At 34.5% G+C, this 19498-nt stretch overlaps 1 protein-coding gene across 1 annotated transcript in view; it reads right to left on the minus strand.

The window, feature by feature from the left end:
• LEKR1 (leucine, glutamate and lysine rich 1) overlaps positions 1-19498 on the minus strand; it is a 97533-nt gene that overhangs the window by 67592 nt on the left and 10443 nt on the right. The window contains exons 2-3 of the mRNA XM_012724838.1: positions 6167-6286; positions 3172-3347 (exon numbers count right to left, since the gene is read on the minus strand). Of these exons, the coding sequence (XP_012580292.1) occupies positions 3172-3347; positions 6167-6286 (296 nt within the window). The remainder of the gene's footprint in view (positions 1-3171; positions 3348-6166; positions 6287-19498) is intronic.

Genomic DNA, 19498 nt, shown 5'->3' on the forward strand with positions numbered 1-19498 from the left:
TAACATGGAAGTGGGGTGGGGGGGAATGAATTCGTCCTCCTCAAACTATACATCCCCACCCCCATGGCAAGTCTGGTGTCAAAGTGTCAATCCTTCCTTCAACACTAACACAACTTTATTCTTGCCAGACAGTGGTCCCAATTTGGGGTTCAGAAATTAGGGTCACTTCCAGATCACCCTTTTCTGGTCACTATACCCACAATACGCCTTCTCTATTTCAGAATTGCCCCTTCTGTGAATACTATGAATGTCCTTCTAGCCTGAGCATTAAGCACACTATGGCTCAAAAGCTACATCTGCCTTGAGATCTTTTCTGACCCAACTGGAAGTGACTGTGGCCTTCCTGAAGCTCACACCAATTTATAACATTTCTATTGTTCAGATCATGTGTACACCATCTGATCTATTTACAGGACTCAGTCATTTTTCAGAGATAATATCTTACTCATTTTTTACTTCCCCATAAATCCCACCAATGCCCTAAAGTTAAAGAGGAATTCAATGAACACATATTAAGTGAATAAAGGTATTACTGAGCAAAACTGCTAAAGAGTTCTAATTGCCATCAGCTGAAAATGCTGATCATGTGTTTTTCTTACTTCACCTTCCACTCCTGAAGCAAGCAGTTTCAGCCCATTATTTAATGCCACACTAGGTAAAGTCATAAAAATGCACATCAAAAAAATTTTTTAATAGGATAAGAAATGGGCTTATTCTATCCCAAATTTCATCAACTTTATGAAAAATGTGAACTGTGTTTCTAAGCCTACTTCAGGACATGAAATTCAGGACTAAATCAAATGAACATAAAAATTTTTTATCTCAAAGAAAAACAGGGTCATGTATATTGATGTATATTTATCATTTATGGTGCATTTTAACACTTCTTTTTTTATACATATTTAAAGAGTAAGTTTATCAGAAAGAGACAGGAGAGGAAAAGACAGTTGCATAGGTGCAAGTGGGCAGGAAGAGCTGTCCCGAAAGGAACAGGTTTGCAGGCAGAGAGGCCTGCATGGTTGCCGGCGGGCAGCCTTAGGAGAGCAGCCTCCCCTGAGGGAGGAGGTCAGTGCAGCAGAGTCCTGACATGGTACAGGTCACAGCAGGCAGGAGGAGGGAGAGAGCCGGTGGAAAGAAGTACCTGCGTAGGCGCAGGGGGGCAGAGGACCGCATTTTAATACTTCTAAGGACCCTTGGGCTCTGTTCAATTTTTTCAATGTTTATCTCTAAATAATTTCTATTGATTCTGCATAAATTCACTGATTCTTTTTTCTGTAATCCTATTATGCTGTGAAAATTCATCCAATCAGGTTTCATTTCAGTTTATATTTTTTTCATTGGATTTCCATCTTTGACAGTTTTTTGGCTAATATTTCAATCTTGTCATTAATTACTAGTTTATTTATTTATTTTGTAATATCATTGAACATAGTTAATAGCTGATATGAAATCCTGGCCAGTTAATGACATCATTTAGATCAACTCGGGTTAAATCTCTCTTGACTGTCTATTCTTATGAATATGGATTCTATTTTCTGCTTCTTCCCAGATCAAGTAATTTTGGACTGTATCATGGATAATATGGATGTTACCCAGACTCTAGTTTTTGTTTTGTTTCTCTAAAGAGCATTGGTATTTCTGGTATTGTTTGCTTTAATAAGCAGTTAATTTGGTTGAACCCAAACTGTAAAATTTATCTCCTCTGAGGTAGGTAAGTTAAAATATCAATTTCTTTAGCCATAGATGGGCTGCTTGGTGTCTACCATGTGCACACGGATTTCAGGAATATGAGATGTGGGTAGAGCTTATATGCAAATTTGCTTTCTTCTCTTTTCTGGGTTATCCTTTCCCTTTTCAGAGACTTTCTCTCTCTCCTCCACTCTCCAGGGCTCCAAGTTATAGAGTGCTATCAGAGTTTGAAACGTTTCTGTGTGGAATAGGCTTTATGCTGCGCTCAGCTTAACAGCCTTAAAAAACAAAGAAACACAGAAATTCACCTTTTGTTGTTCCTTCTTACAATTAAAAAACAATTTTAATTAACGTCTGTAAATATCAGTTGGAGATTCAGAGTAAAATTTAGCACAAAGTATAGAAAATTCCCATATTCCTCATGCCCCCACATATGCAGAGTCCCCTCAACTATCAACACCCTTCCTCAGAGTGGCTGTACCTTTGTTACAATCAATGAAGCTACAATGATACATCATGACAGTCACATCACCCCCAAATCCAGTTCACAAAAAGGGGTCACTCAAGGAGTTATACATTCAGTGGGTCTGCAGAAACTTATAATGACACGTATCCACCATTAGTATCATACAATAGTTTCCTTGCCCTCAATATCTTCCAAGCTTTGCCTCTTTGTCCTTCCCCCCCCACCCTGACAACCACTGACCTCTTCATTATTTTCTCAGTTTTACCTTTTCCAGACCGCCATGAAGTTGGCATCATAAATAACATGTAGCCTTTTTACATTGTCTTCTTCCAGCTAGGATTATGCCTCTTTTGTTTTTATTTTTAAATTTTTGTGTAGAAGAACTGGGGTGTTGGCAGGTTGGTGGTAATGAGAGGATTCACCAGGGACAGAGTGGGGAATAGAACAGGCAGATCTGCTGAAATACACTGCTGAAGGGAGCAGAAGGCAAGACAGAAGAGGTTTGCTTTGCCATGTGGGTCATCTCCCTGGCTGGGGATCTAACTCAGGTTGTAGAGCTGATAGCGCCGAGACTTAGCCCTTAGCCACCATGGAGGCCTTACGCCTTTATCATTTTTTTGACATACCTTCCTTGAATTTTGTCACTCTCCAGTGTTGTTTTTTATCTAGACTTTATATGTAGAAATGCTGATACAACATGTGAGTTGCTTATCCATTGAAAAAAGAAAAAGTTTTAAAATACAAGTTGGCACATTTTATAGGAATAACCAGATTTTTGGCCATAGTTCAAAATAAATGTATAGTAGCTTACCTTAGATTGATCTACAATTACTGAATTTCATGTTTCAAATAGATCATAATGGTTATCAAATAAATCACAATTGTCATCTAACCTACCAACAAATAACAATTTTAAAAGTTGATGGTAAGTGTATCACCTACAATAAAATTTCATTACTTACAATGTATCATTTGCCCAAAAAAAGATGATTATGTTCTAAAAATATGTAACAAACCTGTCAAGGCTGCTTCACTTATGGATTTAATTTGTAGAAAAACTTCTCCTTTCAGTGAAGTCCAGTTTTGAAAATTATCATATAGTTCATTTTTAATGCTGCTTAGCTCCCTTTTAGTAAAAGTAAGTAATGAGAGTGTCTTGTTCCAGAAATATTTGTATTCCACCAATCTTTGACTGTAAAGTAATAAAAGGAAAGTTAGAATCCTTACATAGCAAACATAATAACAAATATTCTTTTGGAACGAAAGTGGTTTTTCAGAGAACATACGATGACTGTCTAAATGGAGAACTTTTGATGGCAAGAGAACTTTTGCATTTCACTGAGGAGACAGATATAGACTGGGAATATTCCAGGAAGACTAACATATGTGGTTAGCCCCATTCCTTTCCATTGTTTTATTATTTTAACTATAGAAGAAGCTAGCTAATTATTTTCATACATTTACCCTATTAATCTTTTAAAATTAAAATTCACTTAAAGAAGAAAATTAGGTCAAAGTGATTTAGCAACAGAGACTCAATGTGAGTTTTAGATTTTAGGACAGCATTCTCCCTGCACACCATGGCTCACAGCAATGTGAACCCTGGGTAATAATAAGGACTTTGAATTGATGGATACAATGCTTCTCCTTTATCACATGCACAGCTCAAAGTAATCACCTTTTTTTTTTTAATCTCATCTGTTATTACATCAAAAGTTCTGGCTAAAATTTACCTAATCATCAGGCAAGATGAAGACATATGGTGAATGTCATCAACAAGAAGATGATAACTGAAGTCAGGAGAATAACTTCCTGGTTAGTGTTTATCCCTCTACGCAGACTAAGCTCTATAGAGATGGTCTGTATCTCCTTCATCACACCCTCACTAGCACCTAGCACAGTGCCTATCACACAGTACGAGCTCAACAGACACTGCTGACTGAGGGTGTGAGTAATGAAACAGATCACTCAGTAGGAGGAAGGAAGAAGTGAGAATTAGGATAAAACACTAGCTTTTCAGGGGCTGAAATGGAAAATAATACCCTCAAAGGAGATGAGGGAACAGTAATCATGTATTTAGAAGAAAATACAAAAGGATAGTATCAGAAAACCCAAAATAAGAGGAATTAAAGAGAAAAGTAAGGGTGTCTATTGTTAAATACTCAGCTAGAGGCTGAACAGAGTCCACTGTATTTCATGTTAAGGAGGCCTCTGGTTATCTCAGGGGAGACATTTGGTAGCAAAGGATCTTTCAGAATTGAAAAAAATGTTGGTGCTGGTGTCAGTTTTCAAGAACACTCAATGTGTTGGCAGGAAAGAAAGGGAAATGTAAAGTGGTAGGGTTTGTTTGGGTGGTGACAACAGAGCATGTACACAGATGAGCACAGTATGCTAACATTCACACAGAGGCTAAAATCCTTAGGCCGCTGTTCAAAAAACGAAATGAAACCTAAGAAGGACTCATATATGAATGATTATAGCAGTGTGTTATCAAGCATCAATAAGTGGAAACTGACTATTAACTGATTAATGGATAAGTAAAATGTAGTGCCTCTATACAATGGAATATTATTCAGCAATACAAGCAACAAAGTACCTGCTATTCCAAATGGATAAACTTCAAACATATAAGTGAAAGCTAAATGTAAAAGACCACATGTTATATGACTCTGAAGTCTCCAGAATGAAAATCTAGTGGTGAGAATTGAGATTGATGACATAAGAATCTTTTGGGGATGTCTCAAGTGTTCTCATATGTGATGTGATTTTAAAAAGCAGGATCTCCCTGGCGGCCTAGGAGGTAAGAATCAGCACTAACACCACTACCCCCTGCTTTCTATCCCCAGGCAGGGAATTGACCCACATGGCACAGCTGTCTCACCTGCTGCTCCCCTTAGCAGCATATTTCAATAAATCTGCTTGTTCTGCTCCCCACTTTATCTCTGGTGAATCCATCCCCCAACCCAACACACCTCTGGCCTATACCCCAGTTCTTCTAGACACAAAAAATAGTTGCACAACTCAGTAAGTTTAATAAAAATTATTGTCCACATCAAGTAAGTGTATTTTATAATGTATAATTATATCTAAATAAGATTCTTTTTAAAAAGTTATAAGGTAAAAAGAACTATGTGGTCAAGCCTAGGAAACAAAGGAAAGCCAGGAAATAATTGAAAAAAATCAGAAAAAAAATGATGAAATTCTTAATGATTCTGAGGCGTTAAGTATTTCTCTAAAGAGTATTGGTATTTTTGGTATTGTTTGGCTTTAATAAGCAGTTAACTTTGTTGAAGCCAAACTGTAAGATTTATCATCTCTGAGGTAGATAACAATTAAAATATCTTTTCCTTTAGCCATAGATGGGCTGCTTAGTGTCTTCCATGTGCACACGTATTTCAGGAATAAGAGATCTGGGTAGAGCTTATATGCAAATTTCTATTTATCTATAACAAGCTATTCTCGATACTAGCCTACTACTTCTCATGTCACTCCATGTATCAGAGTTTCACCTACACCATGGAAAACTGGGTAAGAGGGAAATGAGTAATTTACTATGCACTCATTCAAAATGTCAATGTAAAATAAGGAAGCAATGTTTGACATTTTAAATTTTATTTGTAAAATATTGAGATAGTAATTGAAGTGAATTCTTTCTCTCAAGTTGAATTCATTTGCCAATCATTTACATGACCATATAATGCTGGGAGTACAACTTCACACCTCCGTATACACACAGTTCACTCACTTGTCACCACAGCTCCGGAGCCAACACCCTGTCACCTTTCTTCCCCTAGTTCCTTCTTCTTCCCCATCCCCCAACCCATAACCAGTATATTGTTCATAGTCTAAAAATTATTTTTGTTATGTTTTGACAGTCTGGGGGAAAAAGTGCATTTCTTTTCACTTTTTCGACTCCACAAAATGTAGAAACTAAAACATGTTTCATGTTTATATAGTATTATATGTACTTTTCAATGTTTATAATTATTAATTCCTCAAATATAACTTTACCTGAAGACTTGTGATTGCCTATGTTGAATTTTTAACTCGTGTTGCAGATGAGTCAATTCTTTCTGAACTCTCTGAAATTCATTTTGTTGACTTTTTAACTGCATGTTTGTATCTTGAATTCTAAAAATATAAACAAAAAACATTACAAGTTTAAATGTTCCCTCATAAAATAAAATTTAAATATACTTAAAAAATAAAATTATGTACCTTTATGTATGCTAAATGCATGTTTAGGAAAAGTATAGTGAGACAGACATCAAGCTGCCATTATCTCTGTGCAAGAGTGTGGAACTGATAGGTAGAGGAAATGCAAACAGTGATGAAAGGAGGCATCACTTATACTCTATATCTTGTATACAGTTTGAATTTATAAAATGAACATATATTATTGTTTGAAAAACTAATATAAATGGAAATAAACAACTGTCAATATAATTTTTACTAAAGTAATACATGCCCATAATCTAAAATGTGAAATATTACTAAAAGTGCTTTATTTAAAAGATTGATTTTATTTGTTGATGCCAACAAGAGCTCAGGTGTAGGCCAGAGATGCAGGAAGTGAAAGGATTCACCAGAGGCAGGGTAGGGAGCAGAATAGGAGGATCTATCAAAATATACTGCTGAAGGGAACAGCAGGCGAGACTGGAAAGGTCTGCTGTGCCATGTGGGTCAGCTCCTTGGCTGGGGATAGCTTGAAAGTGCTGAGACTTAACCCTGTGCCACCAGACAAGCCCCAAATATTACTATAAGTTCTAAGAACAAATAGTAATTATTTGCTTTTACTCTAATTTTCACTCCTAAAAAGAACTATTTTCATATTTTTCCTGTTTCTTTCATCATTTACCTCTGTATTGCTAAGTAAAATTTATATACTATTGTTTCTTATTTTAATATTTAGATATTATCATTTCAATTACAAGTCAATTAAATCTAGTTCTGCTACTTACAACTAGTGGTCCTGCTATAATTCAACCTCTTTATCCAATATTTACATTATACTTCACTGCTGTTGTTAATATGAAGAATATTATTGTTATATAAGAAAATGGCACATCACACTGAACTAAACTGAAAACCGTGTGCAATGTAGGATTTTCAACCTGTAGCTTTAGCAAACAAACAAAAGACAAATGAAACACATATGATAAAATCTTTGTAATTTTTCAATCTGTGTTAATTATGCTATTAATTATTCTACTCCCCCCTTGAAACACGAATGAATGGAACACCGAGTTGCTGTCTATAAGCTTATTCTTATACATATGTATGAAATATTAAATGGGTTTCACTATGAGGTCAAATGGGGAATCAGCAATTTTGATAGTACCCAGAGATCATTCTTTTTTATCTGCTTATTCTTCCAGAGGAGACTTCCTCAATCTCCTACCTATTTAGTAAGCTTCTTTTCCAAAGTTTTCAGAAATAAGCAAGGGAAGTACTTGGGTCATGGCACATAAATATTATTATTCCATAAGTCAACTTTCATATAATCTCCCTGTTTTCATATCTCTCTCTCTCATACACGCAAACAGATACATACACACAGAGTTCAGTTAAAACATAGCCTCAAGATATTGTTTTGATTATTAAAATCCACTGAGAACAAATTAATAATCAGAATGGGAGGTAGTAAGATATTTCTCACAGAAATGTAAAGGTCACAATGACACATAAACAAATAAAAATATTGATTTTAATAATATTATTAGCTTAATTGTGGTCTAACTTGAATCATATCTAATAATTTTTTTTCCACAAAAACATAGTATAGTCACAAAAGTCAACCAGATAATCCATCACAATTGAAATTTTAATATAATCTTAAAAAGAGGAAAAATAATATATCCACATTCACTGCCCACTATAAAATTTCATGAAAAAGTAACCAAAAAAAGGTAGTCAAAAAATTACAGACATGAAAATATAAGCATACACCTAATAAACCTTGGACCAAAGAGAAAATAAAAATGGAAATTATCAACTACTTAGATAGAAGGGATAATAGAAACACTATAAAGTCAAAGTATTCAGAGGAAAAATTATAGCTTTATATGCATTTATTTAACAAAACAATGAATCAGTTGTCTGGATCCTAGAGAAATAAAAATGACAAAAATAATGAATGCTCAGAAACAACACTATTCCAGTGTGGTGAGTATTTCCAATGCCCAGCTCTTTTTTTCCTCAATATCATTCAGCAATACACTAAGACATATTGGAAGACTGGTTGGGGCAAGGCAATTTTCATAGGAGCCTAGAACATTCTATGTTGCCATAAATTAAAGTAGCACTCAAAGAAACACAGGGGCATTAAAAGGGTAGAAGCAGGGAGAACTCCCAATGGCCCAAATGGGACCAGTTGAGCAACAATACTAGCTATAGTATTAGGTTATAACCCACAAAACAAAAGTGATATTAATACTGATATAAGTCAATAACTGAACAGATAAATAAATGGGTGAGAAGAGATAGTGTTTTCTCCCAAAGAGGTTCTAATTAATATGAAGGAAAGAACAGTAGAAGAGCATAGGGTAACTACTGCAGACTAGGTCTACAGATGGTTGCTTAAAAGAGGGTGGAAGTTTGAGGAGAAACAAATTATTGGAATATTCACAAAGAATTATTTAATGAGTTAAGTAATTAATATACTTACTAATTGCAGAGGGGAAAAGAACAGCTTTAAAGTGGAGATAACTCACCAACACACCTTAGCCATGTGATTAACATTTTATATTTGTATGATGGGGTTGTATAAGAAGTTAACATTAAGAGATGGATGCTAAATATACAATATTTTTCTAACTTTCTATAAGATTAAAATTATGTCAAAATAAAAAGTTAAGAAAAGAATCACTTATACACTGAATAATTTATACATGTCAAATGCATTTGCAGTATAAATGGTATTATAAAATGGTAGGTATATTTTAAAATTTGGAAGTTACAAAGTATTTTTAATAGGAAAAAGAAAACAACCTGCATAATTAATATTAGAGGAATAAACAATCTATGGCCCTATGGAACACTATATAAAAAAATGTAAAAGGAATAAAGTAGATCCCTAGGTCCTGGCTTGGAAAGAACACTAAGACTTATTATGCACAAGAAAAAAAATTAAAAGCTGTAATTAACAGATTAATAAGAAATTCCAAACATTCCTAACCGGAATGTAAATTAACATAACTACTTTGAGTAAACAGTAAAATTTTACTAAAACTACTAAGGTGAATAACACCATGACCCAAAATTTCTACACCTGGAATATAACAGAAGTGTGATCATATGTTCACGAAAAGGCAGGCACAAGAATGTTCATGACTGCGCTGGTATTCTAGAGCAGCCCCAGTGGAAACAGCCCAGATGCCCACCCACAGCAGAACACGTAAACCCTTTGTGATATATTGATGCCTTGGGACACTGAACAGCAATGTGGATGAGTGAACAGTCGCTGCCCACAGCATGAACACACCTCCTAAGCATAGTGTTGAGTGAAGGGAACCAGATGAAAAGATAAATACCATATGATTTCACTTATTAGTCAACATATTATTAACTTACTATAATTCATTTAATCTACAATGAATTTAGAAATCGAGACAGTAGGTTCCTTTCAGGTGACTGACAGTGAGGTACAAAAGAACTTCTAAGGGGGGATATGAATGTTTCATTTCATGGTCTGGGTGCAGAGTCACATTATGAAATTTAATTTAATTTTATGCATATTTATTTGTGAATTTTCTCTCCATATATTATACTTTGATAAAAAGTTATAAAAATAAAATCAGTATTTAAAAAAATATATAGTCTTACTACATGTAAGCACATCTAAGGTTGGTACATGGGGGAGAATGTATAAGCTTAGACAGTGTAAGCTTACATGGTATACTGCTGGATTAAACAAAACATTTTTACAGAAACTTTTCTTTTTATATATTTAAAAATATATACCCCAAATGAATGCTACCTATGAACAGCATCTCAAGTTGTCTGACAATAATCCTTAAGAAGTTAGGTCATTTTCCTTCATTCTTTTTCTGGCTGTGCTAAGTCTATCTCACATCTTTCAAATCAAACTAATGTGATTTAAAATGGCATGCATGGAAAAGCACTAATGTTCAAATTTACTGCATATATTGTACCAGCTTTATAAAATAAATAATTTACACAATATTGCAATACAGCATGAACTGTGCAGGCACATGTTTTCTCTAACAGTCATAGCTCCACACAGAATGTGAACATTGTGTTGATGGGAGGACATGCTGTTGTTTAGTCAGAGGGCGTTCCTGAAAATAGAGGGACTAACAGCATGTTCTAAAGGAGAGAGTCCTGTACTGGGAGTTAGATGACTTGTATTATAACCATCTTGCCAGTGCAACCACAGGAAAAACACATTTATTACCTTTATCTATTTCCCAGTTTTTCCCTTAGCCAACTTGATTAAATTGGACTGTGTGAGAATCAAAGGCTTGTAAAACAAGTTGAAAAGCGTATTTCTTATTTTTACTTTGATCCTACTCATGATGAATATGTTCTAAAGAAAAATATTTTAAAATTCCTTTTCAATTTTCAATTTTCCACAAAACTTAACATAGCACTGAGGATTATACTACCTCTAGCCTATACTTTTTACAAAAACAAAGCAAAACAAAACAAACAAACAAAAAACTCCTGGTTCTAGAGATTCATTTATTTTATTCTTCCCCCCAAACTGGTTTTGTAGCAATCTCAGATAACAGATGGGCAAACTTAGGATCTGAAAACGATGGAGACAGAGAGGTATTCAGAATTGCACCCTACCATAAGCTGACAGACAAAGGCATCAAAATATCCAGGGGTAAGAGTACTGCAACAAAGAAGTCAATAACAATAGGAGAGCATTTCAAGAGTTCTTGGGTTAGATAGATTCCAGAAGTTAACATACAACTGCCAGTATAAGAAGTAACTTCAGTAACTGCTCCTTTGGCATAACCAATTTAATTTTAATTGAAATTACTTTTCAATAAAACAGTGAGTAAGGGTTGGAGAGCTCAGGTATATAATCAGATAAATCATGTAAAATTTGCTAAAACAAAACACTCTTGTTTTGCAGAGAAAAGTCATAATCCTTTGTGAAGCCCTAGAAGAAGAAACCTAACTTATTGTCAGATGCTATGATAATTTCAAGAATGTCAACAGGAGAAGGCACAGGATCAGAAACATTACTAATTACCAACAGACAAGTATTTAGAAAACCAACAACAGGTTAAAATATATTTATGATACAAGTACATAATTTCCTTTGAATGGAAGCCTACTTTTATTTAAAAAATTAGTGGCACCACTTATATCTTCCTTTTGAGAGATTTTGGTTACTAGAATACAACCTTTTGATAAAATAGTTTTAATTTTATCCCAGAGTCATTATCCTGTTCATTACTGACATACCTGCAATACCTGATCCTAAACACATACCTTAAAAGTGATTCCCACTAACAGGTGCTGCCCTATTGACTCTCTGGAAATCATTTATCTTTTATGCAAGGAATTGTTTCCTTCCACTCCACTTTTAGAATTTCAACCAATCATAGGACCCACTCCTCAACTGGATCCATCAGAGATATTCTCTAAGATTATCTTTTTTGGAGGGGACTTGAAAAACAGGCAGTCTCTTCAGGTGGCAGTACATGTATGAAGTGGAACTTAGGCATTACGAAAAAAAAAACACTTTTCCTTCTACATGGAGAAAATAGATGCACAGTTTAGGAGCTTAAGCCAGCATGCAAAGAAAAGCAGAGATGAAAACTCTAAAAGAAAATCTTAAGAGTTGGTATGTGCTATATTCAGGGTATTCCTAATGTCTAGTTTTATCAGTCTTTCCTTAAACGGGTTTATGCTAGATTTTCAGCACTAACAAACAAAAGCCCTAACTGAGAGTGGATGATCTAAGATCTATCACATAGTAACCTTTAAGTTAAGAGCTAAGGGAGTAGGGGAGAAAATGGATGCCAGGAAAGATCCTTGAGTCATCGCTTTCCTCGAGAATACTGAGGTTAAACACCTGGAGGGAGAAGTCACATCTAGAATGAAGCTAGAGAAGTGAGGCTCAGTATCTCTGCAAGAGGGAGAACCACAAACCATTGGAAGGGGAACAAAATTTGCTACTGCTAGAAAATACAGAATTCCAGAGGAGAAGCTCTAATGCAACAAAACATGCAGACAAATAAATAAGACAAGGCAACTTGAGCCCTCAAGGTAACATTGTCACCACAAGGAGAAAACAACTTTGCAGAACCCAACCACAGATATATGGAAGCGCCAATCTTCCTATCAGACAGAGAATTCAAAACTGCCGTGATAAGTAAACTGGAAGAAAATGCAGCAAATTCAGAAAAAAGAGGGAAAAAATTGAGAAATACAAATGAATGAACATACTAGAAACTGAAGCTATAGACAAACAATAATAAGGCAGTTGCAGGATGTAAAAAATAAATAGAAGAGCTAAAAAATTCTACACAAATTATGGAAACAGACTAGGCCACATGGAGACACAAACCTTGATGATCACAATACATGGAGAATAGAGGTGGAAGAAGAAAGAGAAATACGAAGAAAAAAGTATGAAAGAACACTCGGGGATCTGGCTCCTTTAGGAAAGGCAACATAAGGATAACTGGGTATCCTAGAAGGGAAAGAGAAAGAGGAGGGAGAGAATTCATTTAGAGAAATAAGAAAAAAAAAAAACAACTTCCCAAACCTGGGGAAGGAAATACATATACAAGTTCATGAAGCTAAAAGAACACCTGGTTATCTATATGTAGTGAGACTACATTGAGTAACATAGTTTTGTAACTACAAAGAATTTGAGAGAAAGAAAGAATATTGAAGATGGCTAGGGGGCAAAAGCAGATACACATACTTTCAAGAAATGCCCTAAGACTGACATCAGCTTTCTTGGAGGAAACCCTACAGCCAAGGAGAGAATGGAACAAAGTATTTAAAATACTTAATGAGAAAAATTACCAGTCAGGAATATTATGTACTGTAAGATTCTCCTTCAGATATGAAGAAAAAATAAAGGATTTCTCATACATAAAGAAACTGAGAAAGTTTACCAACATCAGACTACCCCTACAAGACATATGGAAAGGGGTTATCCTATCTAAATCAAAGAGCAGAACTTCACCAAGAAATGAACAAGGAACTAGACAGAACCTGAAAAGTAAAACCAATAGTAATAACAAATCTTCACATATCAATAATCACCCAAAATGTAAATGAACTGTATTCATCAATCAAAAGACACAGAGAGGACAGATGGATCAAAAAACAAAACACTACCTTCTTTTGTTTCCAGGTGACTCATGTGAATTCCAAAGATAAACACAGATGTAAAGGAAAATGTTGGAAAGCAAATGGGGCTCAGAAAAGGGCAGGGTCAGTCATACTTATATCAGATAATAGATTTCCACTTATATTATAAAAGGTAATAAGAAATAGAGATGTACACTTTATAATGATTAAAGGATCAATACATCAGGAAAACATAACTCATCAACATATGCACACCAGACAAAGGGACATCAAAAATATATAAAGCAACAATTATCAAATCCAAAAACCAGATAATAGCAGCAACATAACAATCTTTGGAGGATTTAATATTCCATTTTTACCAATGGACAGACCAACCAGACAAAAATAAACCAAGAAACATAGCCTTAACTGAGGGATTAGGCCACATGGTTTAATGGACATTAATAGGACACTACATTCCTAATACAATGAGTACATAGCCTTCTCAAGTACACACAAAAAAATTCTCAAGGGTGTTCTGGAGAATGGACCTTCATAGTAGGCCACAAAACAAATATCAACAAATTCATAATGATTGAAATCATTATCAGGTATCTTCTCTGATCACAATAGTATCAAACTAAAATCAACAAAAATAAAGCAGGAAAAGCCTCTAATATGTGATGATTAAAAACACACTTCTGAATGACCATTGGATAGAGAGAAATCAAAGAAGAAACTGAAAAATAACTGGAGATGAATAAAAATAATGAACCAAACTATCTGACCTATGGGATCAGCAAAAGCAGTAGTAAGAAAAAAAGTATATAAGAATCTGAGCCACATCACACAAGAAATAGCTCAAATGAAAACCTTACTACTCGCCTCAAAATATTAGAAAAATGTAACCAATACAAGCAAAAATCAACAGGAAAAGGAACTAACACTAGAGCAGAAATAAATGAAACTAGAAATCAAAGCCCGTCCAAAGGATCAGTGAAACCAACAGCTGGTTATTTGAAAATAATAAGAAAATAGACAAGCCTCTGGGTAAACTCACCAAGAGAGAAAAAAATTAATAATAAGAATCAGAAATGAAAGGAGTAATTATAATAGACATTTTGGATATATAGATCATAAGAAATTACTATGAGCACCTGTGCTACCAAATTGCATACCTTAGGTGACATGGAGAACTTCTTCATAATCTATTATACAATCCTCTAAGAAAGAGCCAGGAGGAAAGAAAACCTTAGCAGAGAAATCACAGAAAAGGAAATTGAAACAATAATCAAAAATCTCCCAAAGAACAAAAATCTAGGCCCAAATGGTTTCAGTGAGTTCTACCAAATCTTCAAATAGGAACTAATATTTATTCTACTCAGACTCTTCCAAAAAACAGAGAAAAAGGGAAAACTTCCAAACACACTTTATAAGGCCGGTATAAAACCTGACAAAGACATCACACATACGAGAGAGAATTACAAACCAATTTCCCTGATAAACATTGATGTAAAAATTCTCAACAAAATCTTAACAAACCAAATCCAAAAATACATCAAAAGGATTAAACATGATGACTAAGTGGGATGTATTCCAAGGACACAGAGATGGTTCAACACCCAAAAAATCAGTCAATGAATTCATCATATCAACAAAAGGAAAGATAAAAATCTTAATGAAAACAGTAAGACACTGTTAAAAAAGACAGAAATAGAAGAAAACACAGGAAAAGATTTGAACCTTAACCCCTGGCACATATACAAAGTTGTAAACCTACTTTATTCAACAAACAAAACTTTAAAAAAAAAAAATTGATGACTAAGAAGCTAGTTAGAAGACTGAATGCTTTCTACCAAACCTTAAGAATGGCAAAAAAAAAAAAAAAGAGCTGAAATAGTTAATTCAGAAAAAAATAAATATTTTGAGTAGAAGTGGAAAAAAAAAAGTATGTCACTAAAATTTAGAGAAATAAAAAGTGAAACAGTATTTTAATCTAATAAATAAAAAAGATTTTTTTAAATGGACATATTCACTATTGGCAAATAATAATGTGAAAGTTCTCAAATCAGACCATCCTAAGATTCTCAGAGCTGGTCTCTTCATATGCACCACATTCTGGCATGCAGACTCCTTTGAGCTAAGAGCAATGAAATCCCTTGAGGCTGAGGAGATTTTGTCATTACCTAAGTCCTTTGCCTTTCCCTAATCAAAGAAGAGATGTCACATCCTAAGAAGATGCCATCATTGTTTGCCTTTTATGACCTAGAAGAATTATGGGTCTTTTGTAGGGGGAGGAGCTGTATCATAGAGTTGTAAGCTTCTTTACTCTCAGAGTAAGGATGAAGTAACCAGTCTTGTATGTTGTGTAAAGTATTGTCCCCTCTCCCCTACCGCCTTGACCCTCCAGGTCCCTAAAAACAGGATAAATATCCCTGGTCTGCTCCACTATTCTTTTAAATTTACAACCACGTGAATTCCCCATATGTATGTTATTAAATTTTGGCCTTTCTCCTACTAAACTGTCTGATGTTAATTTACCCATCTAGCCTTAGAAGAATCCAGATGGAGTGAGGAAATATCCCTGTGTCCCAACAAATGAAACCCCATTCTGTTACGTCATTCATAGGAGTATAATTTTCATAGACTGTTTCTGTAACACATTTAGAAAATGTAATACAAATGTTCAGTAAGAAAATGATGAATTGATTTACTAAATGTATTATTAGTCATTAATTTTAACACAAAATATTTACATTGTGGTGTTAGATTTTTAATATCAGGTTATCAAACTGCATCAATAAATGTTTGTGGAAATACACAGGAACTATCAAAATAATTCCTGACAATGAAAAGTTTTAATAGTATAGTCAGGATATCATTCAATGGGCTATTAAGGAATATTATTTGTACTCTGCCCTCAGAGTACAAATAACATTATTAGTGGCAAGGTGATCTCTGCACTTTGAATTAAGGTAGAAAAGATCTTTCCGCTGTCTAAGTGCAGAAACTTATTGCTACTATGTGTAAAAAAGCTGGTTGTTGACTGGGCTTGCCTTTTTTGTAACTGCTAGTGGTTATGACATGTGACATGCTAGTCGGTTATGACATTTGTAGGAAAACAATGTTAGTACAGTCTTAAATATTGTTCAGTGATGCTTAGGTATGTTTGTCCCTTAATCAAATCAAGTTTATTACTTTTATCCTGCAATAGCAAAATATCTATTAAAGAGTATTAAAAACTTTTATAAAACTTATAGAAAAATAATATATCCTGACTACAAAACTCTTAATTCTAAATCTCTTTTTCTCATTGCAATGTACTTTTAAAAATAGTGTATTAGGATTGTCATAAGAATCTAAGCCAGACTCAGCTGAGTTCAGGAATATGAAAATTACACTTTTTTCTAACTATCCTCTCACATGACAGACTGGACCTTCAAACTGATCCTTGCTTATACCAGATCTCATGTTGCATGCCATATATAATCACCAGATGCTTCTCCCTGGCTGTGCCTTTAAGCCTTTCCTTCCATCCTTCAGATTAAAAAGATCCATAAATCTTTTCAGTCTTCCATTCTCACATATTAGCATTGGGCCTGTGCTGTAGCATTAACAACATATTAAGTATGAAAATATATATACAATTTCTTCTTTCTCTTAAATAGCCATGGATTATATTCTTCCCAAATAAAATTTTCCTGGAGTGTAACAGTGTAAACAAATGCAAAGCTGCTTCTCTAGTTTCCCATAAATACTTTAGTCCTCATCCTTAAAAAGAAACATAGCTTTAGAAAACAACTCCCCAAATTCAAGGTGGCTGTCGCCCTTGTCAGTCCCTCTTCTGCCAAAGCAGTGCTGGTATAATGTTACTCCAGGGTGGGCTGGTCGCATGGATCTCAGTTAACAGCACAGTGAGGTCTCAGAGTTGTCTGGTAAAAATAATGCTATCTTACAATTTAATTCCAAATAGACTAACAGGGAATTTCTGAGGGCTGGAAAAAAAAGACTAGGTTGAGGTTTGTTTGAATTATTTATGATGGAAATATTAATATGTTACCTGCTTGCAAACTTCAGGAAAAAGACTTGAGTATAAACTATTTATATTCAGAAATAACTTAATAAATATAATTAAATTAAATTCCTTAATTATAAATTATTCATAACATCCAATTTGAGGAGGTTACTGAAGCAAATCTATGAAGTATTAAATCACACAATGCATTGTCTTCCTGGTTTTATTAATTATATGACCTTAAATAGATTAAAACCAAGCACTTGAAAGCATTCTATCATTTAAGATACTTATTAATTTATATTGCTCATGACAAAGAGCTGTAAGGTCATACACTACATATTGGGTCAATTATGCTATACCTTCTCACATTTCTCTTCATTTTGGCATTTGCTCTCTATGCTGGCAATCACTGATTTTAAAAATACCTGTGTCAAATTCCTATTTTCCTACAGTTAAGGAAAGTTTAACAATGATAATAATAAAAAACAAATAATGAGTCCTACTAAGCATTCACCAAGTGTCAGACACTGTGCTTAACAATTTCCATGAGCTATCGTATCTAAACATCATGATATTCCTGTGAACTAGATCTGTTCCATCTGCACCCTTTGGCAGATGACGAGCTGGAAGGGCGGAGATCAGCAAGTCAACAAAGCCACACACCCAGCAAGTGAGTGAGCTGAGTTCAAACCCAGGCAGCCTGACTTTCACCTATTTACTGTGTAGCTGACTGTACTTGGCTCTGGTTTTGTGCCTTTTTTTTTTTCTCTCATTTTAGAAGAAAGGTTTTTATTTACAAATTGCACTTTTAATTCTGTTTGGATTAAATGGATATGTAATGGGGATTGGCTTTACCCAGAAGGGGAAGTGAAAGGCAGTTAAAAACCACAATGTTTACACACGAAGCAAGGTAAAGTCGAATATTATTAACTTCACATATTCCCATGTATATATTTATGGGTCACAGAGGGAAAGAATTCAACGGGAGTTCTCACAAACCTTTGTTTTCATGGGCATAAAATGTCTTCCAAAATCAAACCCAGCTAGTCTCTGTCTTCAGCATGGTAAGAATTTGGCATGCTGAGACTGTGCTCCTAGGAGAGAATCCACGCTTGCCAGACACTTACTTAATATGCTAGCTTCCACAGCACATCGCTTTCATCTCCTCCTAATTGCCTCCAACTGACTTCAGATTTGGTCAAAGAGAGAAAGGCATTGGAGGAAAGAGGCACAGGGGTGGTTATTGTTGTTATTTTGTTCCACTATGACAAATAAACATACTTATTAATTATGTGAAATGTTAAAAAAAAAACTAATGTGAAATGTATAAATTAGTAGAATTTCTGCTGTGGACCCTAGAAAGTTCTCTAGTCTTCCCTCCCATGACAATATAAAATACAAGCCAATATAATAAATTTGATTCTAAATGACTGGCTTCTCATTAGTTAACAATTTTGAGTTTTACACAATGGGCAACTTTTTCCTTTAAAATAAAATAAGAAATGAAGAAAATTGTACTCTACTCTTCTGGATATAAAAATACAAGTGAATAATAAATGTATCTATATATCTAGCCAAACAAAACAAGATGCATAAATAAGTCTAACTTTGCATAACTTATATTTTAGAGTATAAGAGTTATAAAACAACTTTTGCTAATATTAATTGTTGAAAGGCATAAATATAATATGTTATGGCTTTATGCCCATATCCTAGTTAGCTTTTCATTAAGTTAAGGAAAAAAAAAGGGACAGGTTTTTGTTTGTAATGGGGCATCAGTGAGAAAGACTCATCAACACGAGATTATGTTTGACACAGAAAAACAGTGGTGGCAAATATTGCAAGAAAATGTTGCTTGTAACAAACTTTAAAAACTTTTAACAAACTTTTAACAACTTTAAAAATAAGGGCAGTTTAAAAGCAGAGGGGTAGAGAAAGAGAAAAACAAACTCAAGCAAAAGTAAAGGAGCAACAGGATGTAGCACACTTAATTAGCCAACTTTTTCCTTCAGATCAGCGTCCCCCCAAACTACTGG

This window comes from Condylura cristata, unplaced genomic scaffold (genome assembly GCF_000260355.1).
Source record: "Condylura cristata isolate star-nosed mole 26May11 unplaced genomic scaffold, ConCri1.0 scaffold00014, whole genome shotgun sequence".
NCBI classification, from domain to species: Eukaryota; Metazoa; Chordata; class Mammalia; order Eulipotyphla; family Talpidae; genus Condylura; species Condylura cristata.